The 25,159-nt window shown below is 35.1% G+C and overlaps 1 protein-coding gene across 1 annotated transcript in view; it reads left to right on the forward strand.

Annotated features, from left to right (window-relative positions):
* The window catches only part of AGL (amylo-alpha-1,6-glucosidase and 4-alpha-glucanotransferase), an 80,755-nt gene extending 70,187 nt beyond the window's left edge, over positions 1-10,568 (forward strand). The window contains exon 34 of the mRNA XM_082614084.1: positions 8,114-10,568. Within this exon, the coding sequence (XP_082470210.1) occupies positions 8,114-8,231 (118 nt within the window). The 3' untranslated portion in view covers positions 8,232-10,568. The remainder of the gene's footprint in view (positions 1-8,113) is intronic.
* The last annotated feature ends 14,591 nt before the right edge of the window (positions 10,569-25,159 follow it).

Genomic DNA, 25,159 nt, shown 5'->3' on the forward strand with positions numbered 1-25,159 from the left:
AAGTTCTAGATTAAACCTAGATATATGTACATCTTATTGCTCAGAATAATTATGCATAAATATGCATAAACAACATAGTTTTATCTCCTCTATTACAAGAACATGAGGGACTTCCATCTAGCAACATGAATGTTGTCAAAATTTTTCTTTTTATTTAAAGTTTATTTTCATTAGTTTAAGTATAGTCACAGAAACCCTAATCCTGTCACACTTCTACCTCATCTAGAGATTAAGTCTGAAGTCTGTGTGATGTGAACATTCTTATATTCCATCGTTTACTGCCCAAAGTATTTCTCAATATTTGCATTACTTTTCTCTTTCTTCCTTTTTTTCCACGAGGAGTAAGAATATCTCACACTGCAGAGATGATTCTTCTACTTTACCTATAATCACATCCCTCCTACCTGTTCCATGACCTTGTCAAATAGTTATCCTTTCTTGGTATTCCACTTGATCCCTCCTTCCTAAGCTACAAAGATATCTGTCAGCCTATCCTAAAATAAAGTACCTTCATGCTGTTCCTGCCTCAAGCCTTGTTTTATCATTCTGTTCTCTTTTCAGTACATTTTCTATATAATTAACCTCATTTTTTTTTTCTTTTCTGACACCCAGTCAGTCATCACCACGTACAATCTGGCTTTTGTTTTGCCCTCACCACTCTGGTGAAGCCACTCAAGAAGATCCTTTCTGGTTCCCAGATCCCATGACTTCCTTTCAGTTCTCTTCTTTGACCTGGCTATAGTATTTGACATTGTTGCTTTCCTCTTTTCATGAAAAACATTATGCTAGCCACAGCATTAGGTTTCCCTTGTTAACCTAGTAATAGTAACAACTATAATAATAGCAAATAATATTTATTGAGTACTTACTATCTTCAGATATTGTTCTAAATACATTCATATAACATTACTCATTTCATCCAAAAAACTATATAAAATAGCTACTACTATTATTATCATCCTATTATTGTTATTCACATCTCCATTTACTAGCTATGTGGCTGTGGGAAAGTTACTTAACTTCTCTGAGCCTCAGTTTCCTCATCTTAAATGGATGTGCTGGTATTGTTTTGAGGATTAATATGTTAGTACATGTAACTCGGACAAGATACTAACTCAAGGTATGAGCTACTGTCTCCATTTTATAAATTAAGCTTAGAAAGTTAAGTAATTTATACAAAGTCAAATGACAAGTAATTTGGTAGAGCTCTTACTGAACTCCAGGCAAGCTGGCTTCACAGGCTGTGCTCTTAACCACTACATTATTGGCTCTATTTACTGTTTTTCTGGCTTTGCTTTCTGGCATCTAAATATGTTCATTCTCCAAAAATCTATCCTTGATCTTCCTTTCTTTTCTATCTACCTTGTCTTTTGTTATATTTCACCTAATCTCACATTTTCACTCTTCAGGTAATTTTTAACTTTCATAAACTCCACTTCTACTTTTTAGCTACCTGATAAACTTGTTACCTCGGATGGCCTTCTGCCATCACTCATTTTCTCTCACACGTTTTTTCTTCCTATAGTTCCCATCTTTGTTACAGTATTACTGTTATTCATGCTCTGCAAGCTCAAATACCCCAGGTACTTTTTAATTTTACTTCATTACCTCTCTAGGACATCCAGATAGTTGTTGAGACTTGATTAGAGTTCTGTTCCTTCTAACAGCCCACCCTGTTCCTTTCTGTTGCCAATGCCTGATTTGTAACTCATAACCTTTTCTATGGACTAGGCAATAGCCTCCATACTTCCACTCTCTTTTCTCCATTTTGTCATATTACCCCAAACAAGATAAATCTTGTGGAAATATAACTCACAATTTTAATCTTATGTTTAAAAATCTTCAGTAACTCCCCACTGGCTACAGAATGAAATCCAAATTCTTTAGTTGCCACAATTTTTTCTCAAACTACCTTTCCATATTTTTTTCTTGCTGTTTCCTGTAGCTACTTCTGATAGCATAATATGCTTTATGAGCTTTGGATTCAGATTGAATTTCAAATTCTGTCCTTGCTGCTTATTTTTGCATGTGACTTTGAGCAAGTTACTTAACCTCTCTGAAATAAATTTCTTCATCTATAAAATGAGAATAATATCTCATTACTTGCTGTCAAGACTAAATGAAAAGATAAATCAAAAATACTTGTCACCTGTGGGGAGGTGCACGGCCACTGCTGTCCCCACTGAGTCCTCAAAGCTTGTTCTGTTGGCTACATGAGGCTGGAAATGATGGGGTTCCGTGTCACTGCTTTCTACTGCTTTACCCTAATATGTAAAACTTTTTCCTCAATAAATGATAGAATAAGTAAAAAAATAAAAATAAAAAAATACTTGTCACAATTCAAGAAATGGTTTCATCTAAACTGCATTATTACTTTTTAAATTGTCTATAGAATCTGTAGTAATGTCAATATTCTCATTCTTGATAGCGATAAGTTGTATTTTCTCTTTTTTTTTTTCCTGATCTGCCTGGCTAGAGGCTTATCAATTTTATTGGTCTTCTTAAAGAACCAGCTTTTGATTTCATTGGGGGTTTTTTTGTATTGGTTTTCAGTTTCTATTTTATTGATTTCTACTCTACTTTTTATTATTCTCTTCTACTTGCTTCAGGTTAATTTGTCTTTTTCTGTTTTTTCACGGTGTAAGTTGAGGTCATTGATTTAAAGACCTTTCTTCTTTTCTAGTATAGGTACTTAGTGCTATAAATTTCCCACTACATACTAAATTAGCAATACCCCAAAATTCTGATGTGTTGTGTTTTTTTTTTAATTCAGTTGAAACACTTTCTGTTTTCCCCTTTGGTTTCCTCTTTGACTCATGTGTTATTTAGAAAGGTGTTATTTAGTTTCCAAATATTTGGGAATTGTCCAGAGATGTTTCTGTCACTGATTTCAAAATTAACTCTATTGTGGTCAAAGAATATATCTAATATGACTTATCTTTCTAAACATATTGATACTTATTATATGACACAGAATATGTTCTAACTAGGTCACTAAACTCTTTGCAAGTGAAAAAATGTGCTTCCTGCTGTCGTTGGGTGGAGTGTTCTTAAAATGTTGACTAGGTCAATTTGGTTGATAGTGTTATACAAAGTACTCACAAATTTTCTGTCTACTTGTTCTGTGAGTTACTTAGAGAGGGGTATTGGCATTTTCTGCTACAATTATGGATTTGTCTATTTCTCCTTGGAGTTGTATGGGTTTCTGCTTCAGATATTTTGAAGCCTTATTATTAGATGCATAAGTATTTGGAATTATTATGTTCTCTTGATGAATTGACCCTTTTATCATTATGAAATGACTTTCTTTATCACTGGCAATATGTCTGTGCTCCAAAATCTTCTTTGTTTGATATTAATATAAGCACTCCAGATTTCTTTTTGTGTGTGTGAATCTGTTTTTTTAATTGAAGTATAGTTGATGTACAATATTATATAAGTTACAGGTGTACAATATAGTGATTCACAATTTTTAAAGGTTATACTCCATTTATAGTTATTATAACTCCAGATTTCTTTTGATTAGTTGTGAGAATGATATATATATTTCCATCTTTTTACTTTTAACCTTTTTGTGTCTTTATATTCAAAGTAGGTTTCTTGTACATAGAGCATATAATTGGGTCTTATTTATCTATGCAACCCGATAATCTCTGACTTTTAATTGGGATGATTAGACCATTTACATTTAATGTGATTATTTATATGGTTAAGTATAAATCTATTTGCTTTCTGTTTATCCTGTCTGTTCTTTGTTAGCTTTTTCTTTTTTCCTGCTTCTTTTAGACTGATTATTTTATTTCCATTTTATCTCTTTTGTTGGTGATTAGCTATTCTTATTTCAGTTTTTTGAATGTTTGCTTTAGGTGTATAGTATACATCTTTAACTTATCATAGTTTACTTTCAAGTGAAGATATAGTGCTTCAAGTGTACTATAAGAGCGTTAAAATAGTATAGTTCCATTTCTTCCCTTCAGACCTTTATGCTATTATTGTCATCTATTTTGCTTTTACATATATTATAATGCCCATACTACATTGTTATATTTTTGTTTCAATCAGTTATCTTTTGAGTTATTTAAATAATACAGAAAAAAGTCTTATATAAATACATAGTTGCCAGTGTTCTTCAACTCTTTGTGAATATCCATATTTCCATCTGGTATCATTTTTTTCTGCCTAAGGACTTCCTCTATTATATCAGGTCTACTCATGATGAATTCTTTTTTTTTTTTTTTTTTTTTTTTTTTTTGCGGTACGTGGGCCTCTCACTGTTGTGGCCTCTCCCGTAGCGGAGCACAGGCTCCGGACGCGCAGGCTCAACGGCCATGGCTCACGGGCCGAGCCGCTCCGCGGCATGTGGGATCTTCCCGGACCGGGGCAGGAACCCGTATCCCCTGCATCGGCAGGTGGACTCTCAACCACTGCGCTACCAGGGAAGCCCTAATGATGAATTATTTAAGCTCTTGTATGTCAAAAAAGTATTTGCCTTCATTTTTTGAAAGGTGTTTTTGTTGTGTATAGAATTCAATGTTGACACCTTTTTCTTCTAGTACTTTAAAGTTGTTGCATTATTTTGACAAGAAATCTGCTGTCATCCTTATGTCTAATTTGCCATTAATTTCATTCAGTGTATTTTTCATTTCATACATTGTAGTTTTCATCTCTTGAAGTTTGATTTGGGTCTTTTGTATATCTTCCATGTCTCTGCCTAATATTTTGAACATATGGAATACCATTACAGTAACTATTTTAATGTCTTTGTTTGCTAATTGATTTCTGGGTTGGTTTCACTCGTGATATTCTCTTATTATGGTTAATATTATCCTACTCTTTGCCTGTTTGTTTTATTGGATGCTAGATGTAAATTTTACTTTCTTGGATGTTGGATTTTTTTCTGTATTTCCATAAATATTCTTGAACTTTAGTTTGGAATGCAGTTAAATTATTTGGAAACAGCCTAATCTTTTCAGGACTTGATTTTAAATTTTTTTGGACGTAACCAGAACAGCATTTAGTTCAGGACTAATTAGTCTACACTAATGAGTCAACACTCATCTGAGTTCTCTATCCCATTTCCCTAAAATTACAAAGTTTTCAAATCTACCTGGTGGGAATAAGCACTCTTCCTGACCCTCTCTGAATGGCAGGTACTACTTCATCTAATAATTTTGGGTGGTTCTTTCTGCATCCTTGGTTAGTTTTCTCTTGTGTATTTGCTGATGATTATGCTGTGAATACTTGAGTGGGACCCTTTACATGTCTCCAGAGTTCTCTGTTTGTGCAATTATCTCGTCTCTAGTACTCTGACCTGAAAATTCTAGCTGTCTTGGTCTTTCTGGACTCTCAATTCCATCTCTTCACCTCAAAGAGTCTGCCAGTGGGCTTCCCTGTTGGCACAGTGGTTGGGAGTCCACCTGCCGATGCAGGAGACACGGGTTCATGCCCCAGTCTGGGAAGATCCCACATGCCACGGAGCGGATGGGCCCGTGAGTCGTGGCCACTGGGCCTGCGCGTCTGGAGCCTGTGCTCTGCAACAGGAGAGGCCACATCAGTGAGAGGTCCGCCTACCACAAAAAAAAAAAAGAGTCTGCCAGGCTCCACCTGGGTTCTCCTCCCTTTGTCAAATCCTAGAAACTCTCTCAAGGTAGGAAGGTATAGTAATCATAGGACTCACTTCAATTTTTTTCTTATTTCTTAGGAATCATTCTTATTTGTTGCTTAATATTCAGTGTCTTAAAAACTACTGCTTCATATACTTTTTCCCGTTCTTAGATTGTTTCAGGCAGGAGGGAAATTCTGTTCATGCTATTCTGTTTCCTGGTAGACAGAGCTAGGAAATATATACAATATATATACATACACATATATTTATATTTCCCTGTAGTTATCCCTATACAGTATACTGAAAACCTGCGTTCACACCTGTTTAATTCTAGTGTTTAATTTTCTCCCTTTTCATATTTGTAATTCCCTTTTCCAACAGTGAGTAACCTACTCCCCATACTCCGCTGTTGCCACCACATGGACCCAGCTCACCCTGCTCTAGCTCTGACACCCCATGCTGGGGTGCCACAAGACATAGATGCCCTCTTCACCTTCCTTGGGCCTGACAACCCCATGTAGGCCACTCTTATGCATGGATGCTCTCCTTGCACCACTTGGGCTCTGGACTCCCCCCACCCTTGCTATGAACTCCTTCCTCATACCCCCTAGACTCTAACATTCTACTCAGTGCTACTCCTGCTACCCTTCTCTCCTTCCCTCCTCAACTGTAGTTACTGACCTTCTTGGTCCCACCTAATGACTTGAGGAATGAATTTTTCAGAAAGCAAGGGAAACGGAACTTCTTTATACAAGTATGGGTATCTTCCACATTCTTGTGTTCATATCCAATTATAAGCAGCATTTAATGGTTCTGTAAGTTTGTTTTGTTTCTTAATTTTGGTGCTATATTAGTTTGATAGGACTGCTGTAATAAAGCACCACAAACTGAGTGGCTTAAACAACAGAAATGTATTGTCTTATGGTTTTGGAAGCCAGAAATCTGAAATCAAGGCATTTGCAAGACCATGTTCTGTCTGAAGGTACTAGGGAAGTATCTCTTTCAGCCCTCTCTCCTAGCTTCTGGCATTTCCTTGTCTTATACAGCATAATTCCAGTCTTCTCATGGCATTCTCCTTGTGTTCATGTTTGTGTCCAAATTTCCTTATTTTGTAAGGACACCAGTCATATTGGATTAGGGGCCCACCCTAATCCACCTTAACTAGTTACATCTGCAACAACCCTATATCCAAATAAGTTCACATTCTGAGGTACTGAGGGTTAAGACCTCAATATACGAATTTTGAGGGGGACACAATATAGCCCATTATAGATACTCAGGAACCCAACTTCAGTAATCTGACGTAGTTTGAACACTTGAAAATGAATAAGTTTTCTATTTCTCTATGACAGTTTTTTGAAATATGGTACCTAGCTGATATTATTATTAATTATTATTCAAAATATTGCCATATTTACCTAATGGAATCATTTTTTCATTTGTATTATGAAATATTTCATATATTCAGAAAAGTATATGTAAGTTACAAAGCATAATAATGAAACAAATTAAAAAATGAACCGAAAAAATGAAACATTACAGAATTCTGTATTTTTTTAAATTTTCATTTCATATTTAAGGGATTACATTACATCAAAATGAAGAATAAATTTGATATGCTAATAATGCTGTGTTTTGATAGTGAGATCTGGAACGAGTCATTAACCTTCATAAACTTCTCTTACCTCCTCTATAAATAGGAATAGTTATGATACCTACCTTATAGAGTTGCTGTGAGCATTAAATGAGATAATGTATATAAAGCACTTAGTATTAGAACATAATAAATGCACAATAAATACTAACTGTATTATTATTCAGGAGAATGAGAAATTAGCATAGAAATTTAGATTGTTTTTAATTGACATTCTTTTCCTAATCATAATCCAGTGTTTCTTCATCATTTCATATTCGTTTTATAATTTTGTCAAGATCAAACATAATACAGTCACATAATTACAATTTGAGTCTCATAAACTTACTCCAAAAGAAATAAAATTAGGGGGCTTCCCTGGTGGCGCAGTGGTTGAGAGTCCGCCTGCCGATGCAGGGGACATGGATTCATGCCCTGGTCCGGGAAGATCCCACATGCTGCGGAGCGGCTGGGCCCGTGAGCCATGGCCGCTGAGCCTGCGTGTCCAGAGCCTGTGCTCCGTGTATGGCAAAAAAAAAAAAAAGAAAAAGAAAAAGAAATAAAATTAGGCCTGAGTGGATGTTTGTATCATACTTATATATTCATTGGGATGGTAGTTTCCTCTGTTTTTAATACATAAAACGATTCCTTTGTAATTGAAAGTCTTAAATCCAAAAGATTGAATATCAAAGAATAATTTCAATCTAAACTCTTTATACATAAGCTTTAGGATATTCTGTTTTATTTTGTAGTAAATGAGTACATATTGTTTTCTAAAAGAGAAGGCAAAATCACCCAGGTGTATTGCCTATTTTGTTAATCCAACAAGATATGTGTTTGATTATATCTCATAAAATGGCTTTTCTTTCTTTAAGATCCCCTTGGAAAGGACTTCCAGAACTGACCAACGAGAATGGCCAATACTGTCCTTTCAGCTGTGAAACACAAGCCTGGTCAATTGCTGCTATTCTTGAAACACTCTATGATTTATAGTTGACTCATGCATATGATTGCATTAAGTATGCAATCAATTGTATTGTTGAATGCAAGGTAATAATGTAATGTAAATGCTTTATATGCACATGCTAAAGTCATTCTTAAAATCTCATTCATATAATAATGATGCCCGATTAGGTAAGACTGTAAAGCATTGGTTTTACTTTTTCTTTTTCTTTTTTTTTTTTAAATAGGATGTTTGTCTTTTGAATTCAGGAAGTATTCTTCAAATGCCTAGAAAAATCAATAATTTGAAATCCAGAGTTTGAAAAAGAAAAAATCATGTAATCTTCTATTTGTACATAAGTGAAAATGAAATATGAGAATGTAATAATGAAAGAAATGGAAAAGTATCTTTAAATGGTGGTATATATTTTCTTCAGTAACAATATATACCAAATAGGCTGTGGTTAATTAATACTTTTACTATAGTATTTCTAGCACCTTCCACACTGCATTCAATAGATACTAAATGAATACTGAATCATAGAAGTGTCCACCTGCAATATATGTTCATAACTGGAGCACAGATGTTTATAATGTGCTTTTACTTTTTTCACTGATATATTAACATGTTTTTAATATAATGAATTTCAACAGTATATTTAACAAAATTTACTTGTGCTAATGATGCATAGGATATATGAAAAAACCACAAAGCATTAGGAATTTATTTTCTAAAAACAGTTTTATAAAATTAGTCTTGAGTGCCAGTGTCCTACTATGAGATGGTTTACCTTTCCGTAATGCAAATTGTTGACCATGTTTATGAGAACTTTAAAGAAAAAAATACTATATTAGTTTTCTAAAACTTAATAACTATTTTTAGTTTGTGTATAAAAGTGTATTATACTGGTTTCCTAGTAACCAAAATGTGTTGACAAGTTTAGCATTGAGAACAATCTTAACATAATATAAATAGAGATATGAATTCAGTAGTTATCTTGAATTCAATATAATCATTTGAAAAGTTTTTCATGTTATTTTAAGATACCTTAAATCTGGAAAAGTCATAAAGGAAAAAGGCTTTTAACATTTATATGATTTGACATTTTTTAATAGTACTTATTTTCTAGATGAATTTTTTTTTTTAGTGTCTGTTTTTGTCTCAAGAAGGCTCTTAAGTTAGATCATTATACTTTCAGTTGAAAGAAAATAGTTGCAAAAATCCATTTCATTATTCAATTGTGTATTTATAGTTAAAATAATGGTGCAATAACACTTTTCTCATCTAGAGGTCACATATCCAACCACCTTAACTCTGAAGAAGGAGTAAAAATAAAGAAGAAAAACAAGTAAGCTAAAACTTCTGGGTAGTAAAAATGTAAAAATGCTTCAGATACCAAATACCCATTCTCGACCCTCCTTTAGTTTTAACTAGCTTCGTTCCTGGTTTCCCAACCTAAAGCAGATTAAATCCTACAGATTTAATGACTGTTGTGATAGTAATCTGACCACTGTCTATAAACATTTCCCTTCCTTCTTTATTGCTCAATGTATAACTTTCTCTAACCTGTGCAGTTAAAAAGAATGACCTTCCTTGAGAGGCAGAACCATTAGTCATCAAAGATTCACATAGTTCTATTGTTCTAATTTAACTCCTATATTAAAAGTGGTAAGAAAAGTAACTGAAAACCAACATTAAGTATGTTAAATATAAAAGCAAGAAGCAATGGCTGGCTGATGATTAGATGTGATAACTAAATAAGTAAATGAATATATTAACTCTAATAAATAAATAATAACAAGTTGACAGTTTTAAATACATAACCATATTGGGTTATCTATGGTAGGGCAAATATCCACCTCAGTAAATTTTTAGGATATCGTGTTGCAGTAGAAAATTAAGTGATTCATATTCCTTACTAGAAATATTAATGAAAGAACATTGTTATAATCTGCATGGCCTATTTTAAAGTTTAAGAGGCATGTTACACATTACTTCATCAAAGGTTGTTAAAATAATAGTTTTAGACTTTAGAGGGATAAATGTTGACTAAAAAACATTTAAATAGAATACTTCATTCCTGAGTGATGTTGGACGAGGTACCATTATATTACATATTGAGAATGGTTCTGTGCCTTGGTTCTTAATTAATTCAAATCATTCTTACTTTTTAACTTGAGAAGTTTGCCAGTTTAACCAGTATGCTGTGATAATTTAATACATTTCAAAGATAATTGAGGAAACATGAGCCCTGTCATCCTGTCTATGAGCATTATAACCTATGTGAACTGCAATGCATTTCTGGTATGTCTTCAACTGCTCTATCTAGTAGGCAAATATCATTTTTATGTCTGTGTGCCAAGAAAATAAAAATCTTTTCTAAAGGACTATATTTTGCATTTATTCCATTATTTACCAGTTAACTAATTTGTTAATGCTGACTACTACCATTTATTCAGAGCTTGCTTATTTTGGGTGCTTTATCTTTTTGCAGGATGTGTGGGGACAAAGAGAGGAAGAATTTTAGGCTGTTCGGTAATTTATTTAATTAGCTATGTTGAAATTAGGAGCAAAGTTAACTTTTGATGTACAAAGCTGTTAGCAGCTATACAATCCCCAGGTATTTCTTGAAATCTTTCACACTACTGTGAATTTTTTGTTTACCTTTCTTTCATGAGTATGAGTGAATTTGTCAAACTTGCCAAACTTATTTATATAGATCCTCAATGTGCCAAAATAATAAACTCAAGTAAGTTGCTCAGTTTTGTTTTGTTTTTCCATTTGTGTGAGATTTCAATTATTAAGTAATACTGATACTTTGTCATTTTGACACAATTTTTTCCTAATATATATTTCTTAATATATCTGATATTGGTTGGAGGTTTTTTGTTTAACTTACAAAAGCTTTTCATTTTCCTTTAATCAAATTTTTTAGAGTTTATCTTTGTGAACTCTTCTATCTCTTCAAAATTTAATTGAAATTTTAATTGATCCAATAATTTAATAAACTTTTGTTTCTGTGTTATATTCTGGTTTTATATTTATCTATTTACAGCAGCATACAGTATGAGTTGAGACATTACTTCGCTTTTTTTTCAAAATTGTTATATCCAAATTCATGAATTGAATTTGATTTGTAGTGATTCCTTTTTTAAATTATTGAATTTTTATGTAATAATAGGGTGTACTTCTGGGATATACCGTTGAAGTTATCTGTGCCTGTTCACTCATTTAACTATTATAATTTTTGTTTTAATATTTGTTAGAGCTTTTCCTCACCGTCTTTCTCTCACTAATCCCCTACTCCTTTTTTAGAATCTTGTTCTATATACCTACCTATTTGTTCTTCTCAAGTACTTTTCCATGTCCAAAAAGTATCCTCTTACCATTTTTACTAAACTTATACTTAACACTGTAAGGTAATTTGATAGGAATTGACATTTACAGTATTTAATCTTCTAAGAACATAGAGTGTCTGCATTTATTCAATTTTTATTTTTTTAGATTGCTGAAATTCTTCCTAATGCTTGTTTTGCCAGTTAGAATAAAAAACTCAGATTTAACAAACATTTATGAGCCCCTACCATATAATGGGCAATTTTATATTGGAAGTATTATACCCATTTTATGTATGAGAACATTGCTATAGCATCTTGCCCTAAGTCACACGACTGATAAATTACTGGACCAAAACTCAATCCCTGATCTTCCTACCACAAATCCTTTTTCAAAGATCCTCAAGACTGAAGTCTTCCGTGCTCACCTTCATGCTTCTTGCCACCATCCATCCACAGGTCGAGCTGTGGCTATTATTAGTTGACCACATGATTATGGAAATCCCTAGATACTGTTCTGCTTGGGTCTAGATATACTCCCTTATTATCCTGGTCAGATAATACATTTGACTCCCTGGTCAAAATGTATCTGCAGCAATCTGCCTTGATAGGATAACTGGTATATTACTGGCTCAATATTCAGACTCAAGATGCATGAGTTAGGTTACACAACTTGGATAAATTTGCAAATATAAGTGTCTTATCAAAGTGAGACAGAGAAAATTCAAAGGCAGTAGGGAACATATTGGTCCATGAGAATTTTGGTCAAAGGAAGCAAGTTATATCTATAGAAGTTTACTAACAAATATGGCACTTAATTAGGCAAACACTCAATGTTAATATATTTATGGTAACTGATATATTTTGAAAGTGCAAAACTGAGTGCTAAACATCTTTTCTTATAATCATAACATAAGGAAGTGCTCCAAAGATGATTCATCTTGACTCCCACATCACACTCAATGAATCGCAGACTTCACTTTTACTTGCCTGTGTTCTCATCTATTCCCCACTTTGTATTTGCATTCTTGTCTTGTCCTTAAACAAACATAATGATTGCTTAATTGATCACAACTTACACCATCCCTCATAGAACTGAGGAAAACCTTTCTTGAACACTGCTTATATCCCACCACTGATCAGATAACGTTTGGGATACTCTATAATGTGGCCCCAATCTCATTCCAGTTTTGTTACAATAACTTTTTGCTCTTTCCAAAGCTGATTACTTGCCACTCTGAGTCTTTGTTTTTTCAACTGTAAAAACAAGAATGATGGTAATACCTACGTTGCAGGGCAGTAAGAATTCATGAAGGCAACCCATAGTACGTTAGGCTTAAGTTTGACTGCACATAACAGAGCCCATAACAGTGGTCTCTATGAGACAGAAGTCTACAAGTGTGCAATCCAGGGCTGATATGCTGGTTCTGTGGTCATCAGGAACCAAGGCTAGCATCTAATGACAAAAAATATTCTATAATTTCTTATATATAATTTTCTTAATATGAATTCATTGTCTCCTAGATGTTGTGAACAAATGTACAATAACCTATTCACTTATTTTGATCAGTGGTTTCTCCAAATTCTTTTTCTTTTTGACTTCCCAAAGCCTTACCTTGAGGAGAAAAGAATTCAAGGTTTACGCCTTTCATATTGGTTGTAAATTTTATGGCTTGGTTAAAATAAGAACAAATTTTATAATTCATAATTTTATATTTACATTTTTTAATTCATAATTTTACACTTACATTAAAGTTTAAAGAAGCAAAATAGCAATTTTTGAAGTCTCTACTAATAAGGCAAGATGGAATATTATACAAATATTTGTTGTTTTTGGTTTGGGTGGTTCTCATCACTCATTAAAGGGGAAAAAAATGTATTTCAGCAGAAAAATAAATGAAATGGTTTGGAATAATTACCTAGTATGCAATTGTTTAATAGACTTAGAATTCCCTTGTTTCTGAGTGTCTTTAGAAAACATAAGCTTTTTTATTTAAAGCAACTTCAAAGCACTAACTCTAAGACCTAGAGTAGTTTTCTATTAGAGTTTCACTTAACTTACTGGAATTCAGCTCTGCTTGCTTGGAAGTAAACAAATATGTTACTTTGAATGAAGGGGATCTTCATTTCTGTGTGTTTCTCATAATGTGATTGTTCCATTGGGTCAATGGATTCTAGTGATTAAAAGATGTCATGTGATTTTAATGTTTAAGAGATGCCATTTTCCACAAAACATAGTTCCCTAAACCAGTGATTCCCAATCTTTTATATATTGTGGAATATGTAGAAAAAGCTATTTAAACAGCATTTTGGTAAAAGAAAGGAGGATGCTTCTGGCTGCTGACAACTAGTCAGAGATGTTTGGCCTGTAGGGCTAAAGAAAACTATCTCATCACTCTTGGAACCTTTTTACCATGGGGCCCCACATTAGTTAGAAAACTGCTCTCAACACAGAGGCTACTTTACCTTATGCCCAACCTAAGGAAGAGCAAACCATTTATAATTAAAGGGGTAATGGTTTGTTGGGCTTGTTAAAGACATGGCTTATCAGTTTTCAGTCTAGAAACATCTTAAGGAATGTTCAAGTACAAGTGCTTTCCTAGAGAAAAATTATTTTGAAATATGTTGTCCATATAAAAAGTATATAACATATATGCACCTTTAAAGAAGATTAATTAAATGAATAACCATGAACCCGACACAGAATTGAAAACTGAAACAAATTTCCTGTCCCCAATTTAAACAATACTGAGACCAAGCAAAGATAATAGCAGTGTATTCCAGGAATTCTGCTCTAGGAAGATAAGACTGTAAAACAGCCTGCACAGCAGTATTTTTCTGATGAGATTCGCAGCAAGATTTGCTTCATAGGTCCTTGGGAATGGAGCAAGCTTTACACTGAACACTGGGAGTCAGACACCTTCCAAATTCATCAAACCATCCGACAGGCCTGTGAGAGCCACAGCATCAAACTCAAGACAACTAGTCAATCTACTGTCTTTACAGAAGTAAGCAGGATGATGGAAAGGCCACATGCTGTGTGTTAGAGCAGGGGTCCCCAACCTGCAGGCCACGGACCAGTAGCAGTCCGTGGCCTGTTAGGAAGCAGGCCACACAGCAGGAGGTGAGCGGCACAAGCAAGTGAAGCTTCATCTGTATTTATAGCCACTCCCCATCACTCGCATTACCGCCTGAGCTCCGCCTCCTGTCAGATCAGCTATGGCATTAGATTCTCATAGGAGCACAAACCCTACTGTGAACTGCACATGCAAGGGATCTAGGTTGCGCGCTCCTTGTGAGAATCTAATGCCTGATGATCTGAGGGGGAGCTGAGGCGGTGATGCTAGTGCTGGGAAGTGGCTGCAAATACAGATTATCATTAGCAGAGAGATTTGACTGCACAGAGACCATAATAAATCAATTGCTTGCAGACTCATATCAAAACCCTATCAGTAAGTGGCAAGTGAAAACAAGCTCAGGGCTCCCACTGATTCTGCATTATGGTGAGTTGCATAATTATTTCATTATATATTACAATGTAATAGTAATAGAAATAAAGTGCACAATAAATGTAATGTGCTTGAATCATCCCAAAACCACGCCCCACAACCCCGTCCATGGAAAAATTGTCTTCCACAAAACCGGTCCCTGGTGCCAAAAAGGTTGGGGACTGCTGTGTTAGAGAATGCTCCCCAATTTAACATCATCTTTGAAATTACAAAAATTGTTCTTAGGTGCTACATTTTATTGAAATTTAACTCGAAAATGCATTTACCAGGTGGTTGTCATAATTCCTTTCCTATCCAGTCAGGTAGTTCAAGAATATTTTGTATGGGGGACTTCCCTGGTGGTCCAGTGGCTAAGACTCTGCACTCCCAATGCAGGGGGCCCGGGTTCCAATGCAGGGGGCCCGTGTTCGGTTCCTGGTCAGGGAACTAGATCCCATGTGCCGCAGCTAAAGATCCTGCATGCAGCAACAAAGATCCCACATGCCATGACTAAGATCTGACACAGCCAAATAAATATTTTTAAATATATATATTTTGTATAACCTACTGTTTTAAAACTTGGATAACAAGTTTTTCCCTCTTCTTTTTTTTTCTTCCAGTTTTATTTTTATATTTGACTCTTTTCTGTCTTTTGTAATCCTGTTGAAATGGTCATATATATATTTTTTAGAAAAAAAAAAGTTGTACTATTTAGGAATAGCTGAACAGTTTTCTTAAAACCCTACTCTCCTTTTATCTCACCTTCTCTTTTTTTTGTGGTTTCCCTTACTCCCTTTTCCTCTTTCTTTCTTTCCCTTTTTTCCCCTCTCCTATTTTATTTTATTCCTTGGAAGTACCTTATTCTTACCATAGGAACTATAAGCATTGCATGGCCTCATAGCAGTATTCACAGATAAAAAACTGCACAGCTTTGAGTTCAATACCTACAAAATCTAAAACTCCTTGGACTAAACTTTGAAAATAATTGTTCCAGTGACAAAGCAACCAGATTATTTGGCTCAATATCTTTGCTTTTGCAAGAACTCTGAGTGATTTTGACTAAGTTCCATCAATACTGTAATTCTCAGATTTTATACTAGAAATGTTATTTGTGTGAAGCAATTTCATTTTCTAATAATCTTTTAATATTCCCATTGTTCCTATAGGAAAAAAAAAACCTTCAGCCAAAAACATTCTAAAACAGCTTAAGTAGTCACAATTATGTCAGGTAAATATCTCAACTATTTATTTAAATCATAAAAACCTGTGTATTCTGATCCTAAGTTGTTGAACCAAAATGATTTTTGGTGTTCCAACTATACATATTTCAAGGCTTGTTACAATTGTGGGTTTTAACAGTTTTCTCTAAACTTTAATACCATAGATACAGGAAAATTATCACATGGTACTATATATAATACAATCTTCATTATCATTAAATAAAGTCAGGCTATACCAGTAAAGATACCTGGAATAGATGTTTTACCCTTGGTAGTTTATTTCACTCCACATCTCCTCTTCTGGTTGTAATAATTCCCACGGTAAGAAGAGGGTGGGGGTGAGTAAAATGGGTGAAAGCGGTCAAAAGGTACAAACTTCCAGTTATAAAATAACAAAGTCATGGGCATATAATGTACAGCATGGCAACTATAGTTAGGAATACTGTACTACATACATGAAAGTTGCTAAGAGAATAGATCTTAAAAGTTCTCATCACAAGAAAAAAAAATTTGTTAACTATAGTGACAAATGTTACCTAATCTTGTTGTGGTGGTCATTTCACAATATATACAAATATCGAATCATTATGTTGTACATCTGAAATGAATATAATGTTATATGTCAATTATATCTCAATTTAAAATTCTCAACAATAAAAAAAATTATTATATGGTGGGGAGAAGGAGAGAGATGACTATTCTTCTCAGAAGAACCTTCAAAAAAGGGAAAAGTCAGTCAAGAGCCAGATGTGATTACAGAACAATTTGATTACAAATGAGAAATTAAAAATCCTGAAGGCAATAACCAAATAGTACAAAGGTAATCAACAGAGTCAGGAAATTCAAACTTAAATTCCCAAGTTGAATCTTGAGCTGAATTAGTCCTATTTAATTATGTGATGTTTAAAAGTTAAAAGATATCTGAATCTTTATTTAGTTAAAAGTAGGACCTGAGGATTCTGTAATTATCTTTCTTTAGTAATTTTTAGCGACATATATATTTCTTTGGAATATTACATTAAATCTCATTCTATCTAGAGTAAAATATTCAGTTAAAGGGGGAAAATGAACAAAAAATTATTTGTAAATGTAGTGCACAGAGTTATTTATGCTTAGAAATTATAAAAATAAGCTCTTAGCATTCCTGACTTTGCTTACCAAATGGTTTAATTAGCTGAATTTTCTACCCTTTCTTTCTTTTAACAATTAGTATACCTCTTGTGCTAGCATTGATTCATCTTCCAGTAAATGGTTACTCCTAATGATAGTTGTCTAGGAAGTAATACACGAGATATTCTCTTGAAGACAAAGTCTTTTAAGAAGGAAGGTAATGATGAGCTTTAACAACTGAGAGAGAAGGAAAGTGGGTAAGTGACATTTGAGTTACTTAAGTGAAGCATGTTGAGATGGGCTGTTCTACATGATTCTGTGTTTCAGTTCCTGATGAAAACCCAACAAACAGGTAAAACATTTTCTCTTAGCAATATTTATCATGGAGTTGTCAAAGACCATGTCATCTCTTTCTGTAAAAATTGAAAACTTCCAAGTCACTGCCAAATGTTGGAATATTATAACCAGTCATTTGAAAATTTTAACCACTATAAACAAGCAAAACCTAAGTTCTGTGCTATTTATAAAAAGAAAGATGCTTAAGAAAATCACTAATTCATTTTATATACTAATTACAAATTCAAACCCTGCTTAGAAAACTCATAGCCTCATTCAATATAGCATGTATATACTTTAACTTTTTAAAGAATTATTCTGTATTCTACATCTTTTTCATTATTAAATGGGCCTTTCCTGGTCCTAGAGACCAGATTTCCTTATTATACTCTCTCACTGGACTCTGTGAAATTTCTTCACAGCATTTAAATAGTTACAGTTCTACATTAGTCATTATTTAATTAAAATAGTTCCCCTGCTAGATAGACATTTCTAACCTGAAAACAGCATGAAGAATGGAGCTCAGTGCCTAGAACATTGTGATGGTGTTCAGAACACACTACCCCAAAATATGGCACCTTAACATATTGAATATTTTTAATTTTTTGGTTCTAGTGTATGACCTTTATTTCATGAAACCTTTTGAGAATTATTATGGGGGTTTTGGGGTTTCCCCTACAAGAAGAAATTTCCATGAGTCTTGTTCACCCTTGAATATTCTAGCCTCACATACAGCATATGCTCAATAAATTAATGACTAAATTTTGTTTTGTCAGGACTGACAAAAGAGGAGCACAGTGGCTAAGAAACAGCCACAACTGAACTGAAATATGACATCACAGCTAAACAAATATGTTATTCTATCTCCCAGGACCTACAACTCGCAATCTGATATACGTACAAAACAGGTAAACTTTCTAGCTCACATTGAACTTGTAGGAGTTCTTTATTGAAGAGGTGCACTAAAAATTGGGATTTGGAAAATAGTGGGGCTTGGACAGGCCTAAACAGTCTTGTATAACGAGTAGAGGGATGGAGGTGAGAGTGAGTGTGGTACATCTGAGGAATGTGGGCAACACAATTTGTTCTGGGATAAATTATGATAAGATTAGATAGAGGTTAAGGCCTTGAAGAGAAAACTAGAATAAATACAAATCAGCTACACCCACCAGATGCCTATTATGATAAGATTAGATAGAGGTTAAGGCCTTGAAAAGCAAACTAGAATAAATACAAGTCAGCTACACCCACCAGAATGGCTAAAACAAAAATAGAAAATACCAAGTACTGACGTGGATATGGAGTGGCTGGAACTCTCATACACTGCTTATAGGGGTGTGAACTGGCACAACTGCTTTGGAAAACTGTTTGGCATTGCCTGATGAGCTTAAACATACCAACAGTTCCATTTTGGGTATACACCTAAGAGAAACGTGTTCATATGTTCAACAGAAGACATACACAAGAATGTTCAAAGAAACACAGTTTATGATAGACCAAACTTGAGACTTCCCAAATGCTCATCAACAGAAAATAGATAAATTCTGGTGTACTTGCACAGTGGAGTATACAGTAGTGAGAAGAATGAACTACAGCTAGAACAACTAGGAAGATAAATCTCACAAATAGTGTTGAGTCAGATGCAGTAGAGTACACATTAGATGACTTCATTTACATAAAATATGCAAATGAACAAAACTAATCATGCTGTTGGAAGTCAGGATGGTGGTTTTCCTTGTGTAGGGGGTGCAGTGCTTAGAAAAGGGCATGAGAAAGGCTTCTGGGCATTGGCAATGCTCTGTGTCCTGATCAGCTGCTGTTTATACCTGTAAGGTCAGTTTGTAGAAAATCCTTGAGCTGCACAATTACGATTTGTGCAGTATTCTGTCTGTAGGTTAAAGTTCAATAAAATGTCCCCCAGCCCTACCATTAAAACCTGTTACAGAGCCCTTGTATTATTTCAATAGTAATTAAATTATATTTTGTGATTTACTACTTCAGGTTTTAAAGGTTCACTATCTGCTGGTGAAGTAGTCCTTTTTTTTTTTTTTATTTAGCGCAATGTATCCTTTCAGAACTATTACTCAGTTTGATCAGTAAACCTGTGTTTATCCTAATTATATTTATATAATGAGCTTGATTATTTTATAGGCTTCTAGCATATCCCAAATCTTTTCATCTATAATCAGTTTTCTCTCTTTCTCTTTTCTCTGTCTCACGCACATCATTTTACACACTTCTAAAAAAAAAAATTAGAGCTTAAGTGTTACACAGATTTTTACACGTAAGTATCCTGATACCCAGCTCAGCACTCTTCTTCCTGTGTCTCCACGGTGTAAGAAAAGAGCTGGGTGCCTCTGAGGGACATCCCTGATGTAAGTGCTGCCATTGCCATTTTGTGACAACACGGGGCTCTCCAGTCATTTGGACCAAGATATAAAATTGACCCTATAGTGGCGAGGTCGGGGAATTCAAGAAATTAGAACTCACATCAAAATGATATCAACATTTATTTAAAGTATTTGACTTCTAGGGAACATGGTAATTCTTTCTGTATTCTAAAGAGAATTTTCCGATTTAAAAACTTCTAATCATTATTTCTAGAATGTGACAAAAAGTCATCTTTGAAAACTTAGGTACAATTAAGCTTTTTTTTTTTAATTCTTAAACTTATGATTATTTATTTATTTATTATTTTTGGCTGTGTTGCGTGTTCATTGCTGCCCGCGGGCTTTCTCATTGCCGTGGCTTCTTTTGGTGCAGAGCACGGGCTTCAGTGTGTGGTGCACGGGCTCAGTAGCTGTGGCTCGCAGGCTCTAGAGCGCAAGCTCAGCAGTTGTGGTGCACGGGCTTAGTTGCTCCGCGGCATGTGGGATCTTCCCGGACCAGGGCTCTAACCAGAGTCCCCTGAATTGGCACGTGGATTCTTAACCACTGCGCCACCAGGTAAGTCCCTATGATTAATTTTAAGAAGTCCCTCCTAAAGCCATTCTGCAAGCTCAGTGAAGATACAGAAATGTGGTAGACAATCAGGAGTGCACCCCATCAAGGGCCTGCTTTGCTGAGTGCTGAGCTCCGCTTGAAGCTGAGCAAGCTTGAGCAAGTGCCAGCAGAGGACAGTGTATGCTCACCTTATGTCTCTGAGTCACCCACACTGCTCTGACAGATGCAGTTGAACAGTTCTCTCCCGTGGGGGGAACCAACACTTTTAGCTAACTCAGGACTTTGCCAGCTGAAATTAGGGCATGTATGTTCGCTTTAAATTTCATAATGAATCTAACTTGTTAGTAAGTTTAACCCTAATATAAATTATACTAAGACAGGGGCTTTTTTTCCCTTCTCATAAATGAAACTTTGCCTTTCATTTTGGATTGATATTGAACATAATTATACCTGCTCTGCCTTGTTACCCTTTACATAAGCCTTTCCAAATATCCCCAAACTTCCCAGTAATCTAATGGGATAGGTGATATTTCTCTTTGAGAAGAATTGATGAATTCTAAAAGAAATGAGATGGCTTTTTGGCGGGGAGGTTGGGGGGGGAGTGTGAACAGAATTATTTATTTATTTATTTATTTGTATTGGAGTATAGCTGATTTGCAATGTTGTGTTAGTTTCAGGTGTACAGCAAAGTGCATCAGATATATATATATATTCTTTTTCAGATTCTTTTCCCATATAGGTTATTACAGAATATTGAGTAGAGTTTCCTGTGCTATACAGTAGGTCTTTGTTAGTTATCTATTTTATATATAGTTTGTATCTGTTAATTCCAATCTCCTGAGGTGACTTTTTTAAATAAATCATTCAGTAAGAGACAGTACCAATTATCAAAGTCTGCTCTGATATTATGAATTCTTCACATTTTCATTCATGATGTCCTGGTAATTTTTCCAATTGTCATCAGTCTCCTTATCAGTAAGTTCATTCATGGAACTTTATAGAAAAGAAATCCCATATTGTGGTAATCATTTGTCAATATATATGTATAGCAAATCATTATGTTGTTCACCTTAAATAAATATGTCGATTATATCTGAATAAAGCTAGAAAAAAAAAGAAAAGGGACTAAGGCCGAAACCCCAAATTAAATACGTATTATCTCAACAATAGATAAGGCTGAAGTTTTAATTCATGAGAAAATTAAAGTTTTTTTTTTCCAACCAATAAAGAGATTTTAATTTCAGTTTAGTGACGGTATGGGCGGAAAAAAAAAACACTTTTGCATAAAGCCTCTTTGGATAACAATGCCTATTAAGAGATGAGGTATTTCTATTGTTAAGAAGAAACAACATACCCTAAATGGAGTCACTTGTGTTAAGCCCACGTCACTGTCACCATACCAGTTTATTACCTAACCTAATTGCAGTCTCACCTTCCCAGAAGTGAAACCTTTAACCAGTCAACCTAGAATTCGCTGGTCGGCACTGAGGGAGGTAATCCCTACAGGCCCTCTGGTTCCCTTTAGGAGGGTGACCTTGCCTGAAACAACGCATTCTTTGCTAATAACTTCCTTTTCTCACAGCCCTTCCACCTTTAAAAACCTTTCCTTTTTTACAGCTTAGAGGAGCTCCCTTCTATTTGCTAGATGGGGTGCTGCCTGATTCATGAATCATTTAATAAAACCAATTTGATTCTTGAATTTACTCAGTTGAATTTTTGTTGTTTTACACTATGCAGCCAATTTGGGTCAGGAAGATGATACTCCCACTGCCTTCAAATACTTTCCTGTAGTTAAGGGTAGGTAGGAAATTGAGTAAGATGGGAGACACTTCCTTATTGCAAAATATTAGAAGTTGGAGAGGTTGAAAGGCATGCTCTGCATTCTCAGGATTCTTTAAAATGTCTCAGCATTTTGATGACCCTTATCAGTTTAATCTTTTCCCTTTAGTTAACAAAGTAACTCAATCATTTCATATTTTGTTCACAGCCAATTGTGGAAGAGACTCTCTCCTATTCAACTCAGAGACTTTCAGGGAACATGTGTCTGGAGAATATTTTAGAAACATGAGACATGATTGTACTTAAAATATGACAGTTTACTGTTAAGAAGAGAGATCCATAACCTTGGTCCTTTTTTTCCTGGATGAAGTCAGGAAAATGCCAGTCTTAACCTGGCATTTTAAGTCTTATCAAACAAGTTGTAGATGGTGAATTAAGTTACCATAAATTTCTGTTTGGTGCTGGGAGAAAAGATTAAGATCCTGGATGTTTGGAGGGGGTTTGTTTGTTTGTTTGTTTTCACCTCAAAATGATCAAAAATTGCTCTGGCGTGTCATTTCTAGTCAAAGTTAGTGTTTTTGAATAATAAATGTGAAGAAACTTGAGGTCCACCATGACTTTCACATTTATGACTCAGAGATTTATACATAAAAGAAAACAGTTGTAAATATAACTTATGCAGATAATTATCTCCTCCTCATTTCTCCTTAATTGTAGGGATCTCGGGTCTTTATTGTCAGCGAGGGGGAAGTTTCCCTTCTACCCCTCTTGAGTTCTTGTGGCTGACCTAATGATAACATCGACACAAGACAGATTAATAGGAGAAAAAGAAAAATTTTAATTCATGAGCATGGAGGCCTCATAAAAATGGGAACTAAGAAGTGGCCAGAGCAGACAGCTTTTATACTTTTTAGACAAAACAAAAAACAAAAAACAAATTTGTGAGGAATTGATAGGACAAAAAACTTAGGTTTTGGGTGCCCAATGAATGAAGCATCTAAATAGAGTTTGGGATTGGGGTAGTGAATTAAAGAAGTAACAAGGTTTTTTATACAAGCTTCTCGGCCCCAAAATTTATATCTGGCTTATTAAGAGTGTTCTTCTATCTCCAGATACAGGGAGTGCACCTTTCACATGAGAGACTTATTAAGTAACTTTAATTCAAAAAGTCAATATGCCACTGAAGCACATTTTGGGACAGCCTACCCTGGGCCACAACAGTTCCCTCCTCTGAAACGTCCCTGGAAGACTCACATATTAAAGCTGAGCTGCTGACTGCAGAGAGAGGGAAAGTGTTAGTAAAGTCCTCCATTTCACTGAATAATTTTCTTAGTTCTGAGGTCAGTTCAGTTAAACAGTTATATCTCATTTTAGGAGGCAGTGATGCAGATGGGCTCCCAAAGCTAGTCCTATGTCACAAACAATCAGGCCTTTAATAAGAGGCATTTATATGGAAACAAAAGAAAAAACAATGGTTAATGATTGGAGCAGATTGTAAGCCAGTTTCTGAACCCAGAGGGCAGTCAGTCAAAAAGATTTCTAGATGTAAGTGTCATGCATCTTTTGCAGTTTGAAATGTCTCTGATTATGTCATTGGGTGTTCAGGTGAACTTTCTGAGAGACTCATACAGAAACAGGCACAAAGGTTGTTTAAATGTGAGCTGTTTGTGGTAATTTCTCTGAAGTTTATATCAAGCCATCTAGCTTCATTTAGCAGGATTTCAGAAAAAAAGGCAGTTTTAGTTCTTGATTCCAAATCAAAAGGATGGGAGAAGACTGGAAATGTTAGAGAGTTATAGCCAGGTTTTGGAGGAAACTAGAAAAATTCAGGATCCAGTCCAGTTTTCAGGAAATAACAAAACCTCAAGGAATATTAATTGCACTAGAATCTAATATCCACAAGTGTGTATTATAGTTTCTGTTGAAACATAATTTTTCTCTCTAAAATCACCCTCATTTCTATCAAAGATAGCCAAATTAAGACTGATATGTTTGCAAAATAAGTTTAGATTTGATAAACTTGGTCTGATTATGTATGTAAGTCCAGCAAGAATAGCGGTTGGCCATATAGGCTCTTTGGTTACTTTTAATTTTTTTAAAATTTTTGGCTGCATTGCATTTTCATTGCTACGCATGGGCTTTCTCTAGCTGTGGTGAGCAGGGGCTACTCTTCATTGCGGTCCCCAGGCTTCTCATTGTGGTGGCTTCTCTTGTTGCAGAGCATGGGCTCTAGGCGCGAAGGCTTCAGTAGTTACAGCACGTGGGCTCAGTAGTTGTGGCTCACAGGCTCAGTAGTTGAGGCTCGTGGCTCTAGAGTGCAGGCTCAGTAGTTGTGGCACATGGGCTTAGTTGCTCCGTGGCATGTGGGATCTTCCTGGACCAGGGATCAAACCTGTGTCCCCTGCATTGGCAGGCGGATTCTTAATCACTGCACCACCAGCAAAGTCCGCATATAGGCTCTTTTAAATCTGCTCTGCTTGAACTTTTCATAATGAATTTTCAGATTGAACTTTAAATGCTTCTCAAGTCCTGGAAACCACACCAAAGACTTATCATCGGACTCACCTATAATACCTATGGATTTGGGTGAATTTCTCTCTTCTTGAGGTCCCCAAAATATCCTGAGGTTCCTGCACCTGCCAGGAAGTGACCTTCCTTACTCACCTGGTAAGGCTGCCGGGAATCCTGTAAGTAAGGTACCAGGCTGATTTTCCAAGGGGCTTTATTGGCTCCATAAAGTCAACCTTAGTTCCTTCAAACTGTCTGG

Source organism: Mesoplodon mirus (assembly GCF_964341445.2).
Source record: "Mesoplodon mirus genome assembly, chromosome: 3".
NCBI lineage: Eukaryota > Metazoa > Chordata > Mammalia > Artiodactyla > Ziphiidae > Mesoplodon > Mesoplodon mirus.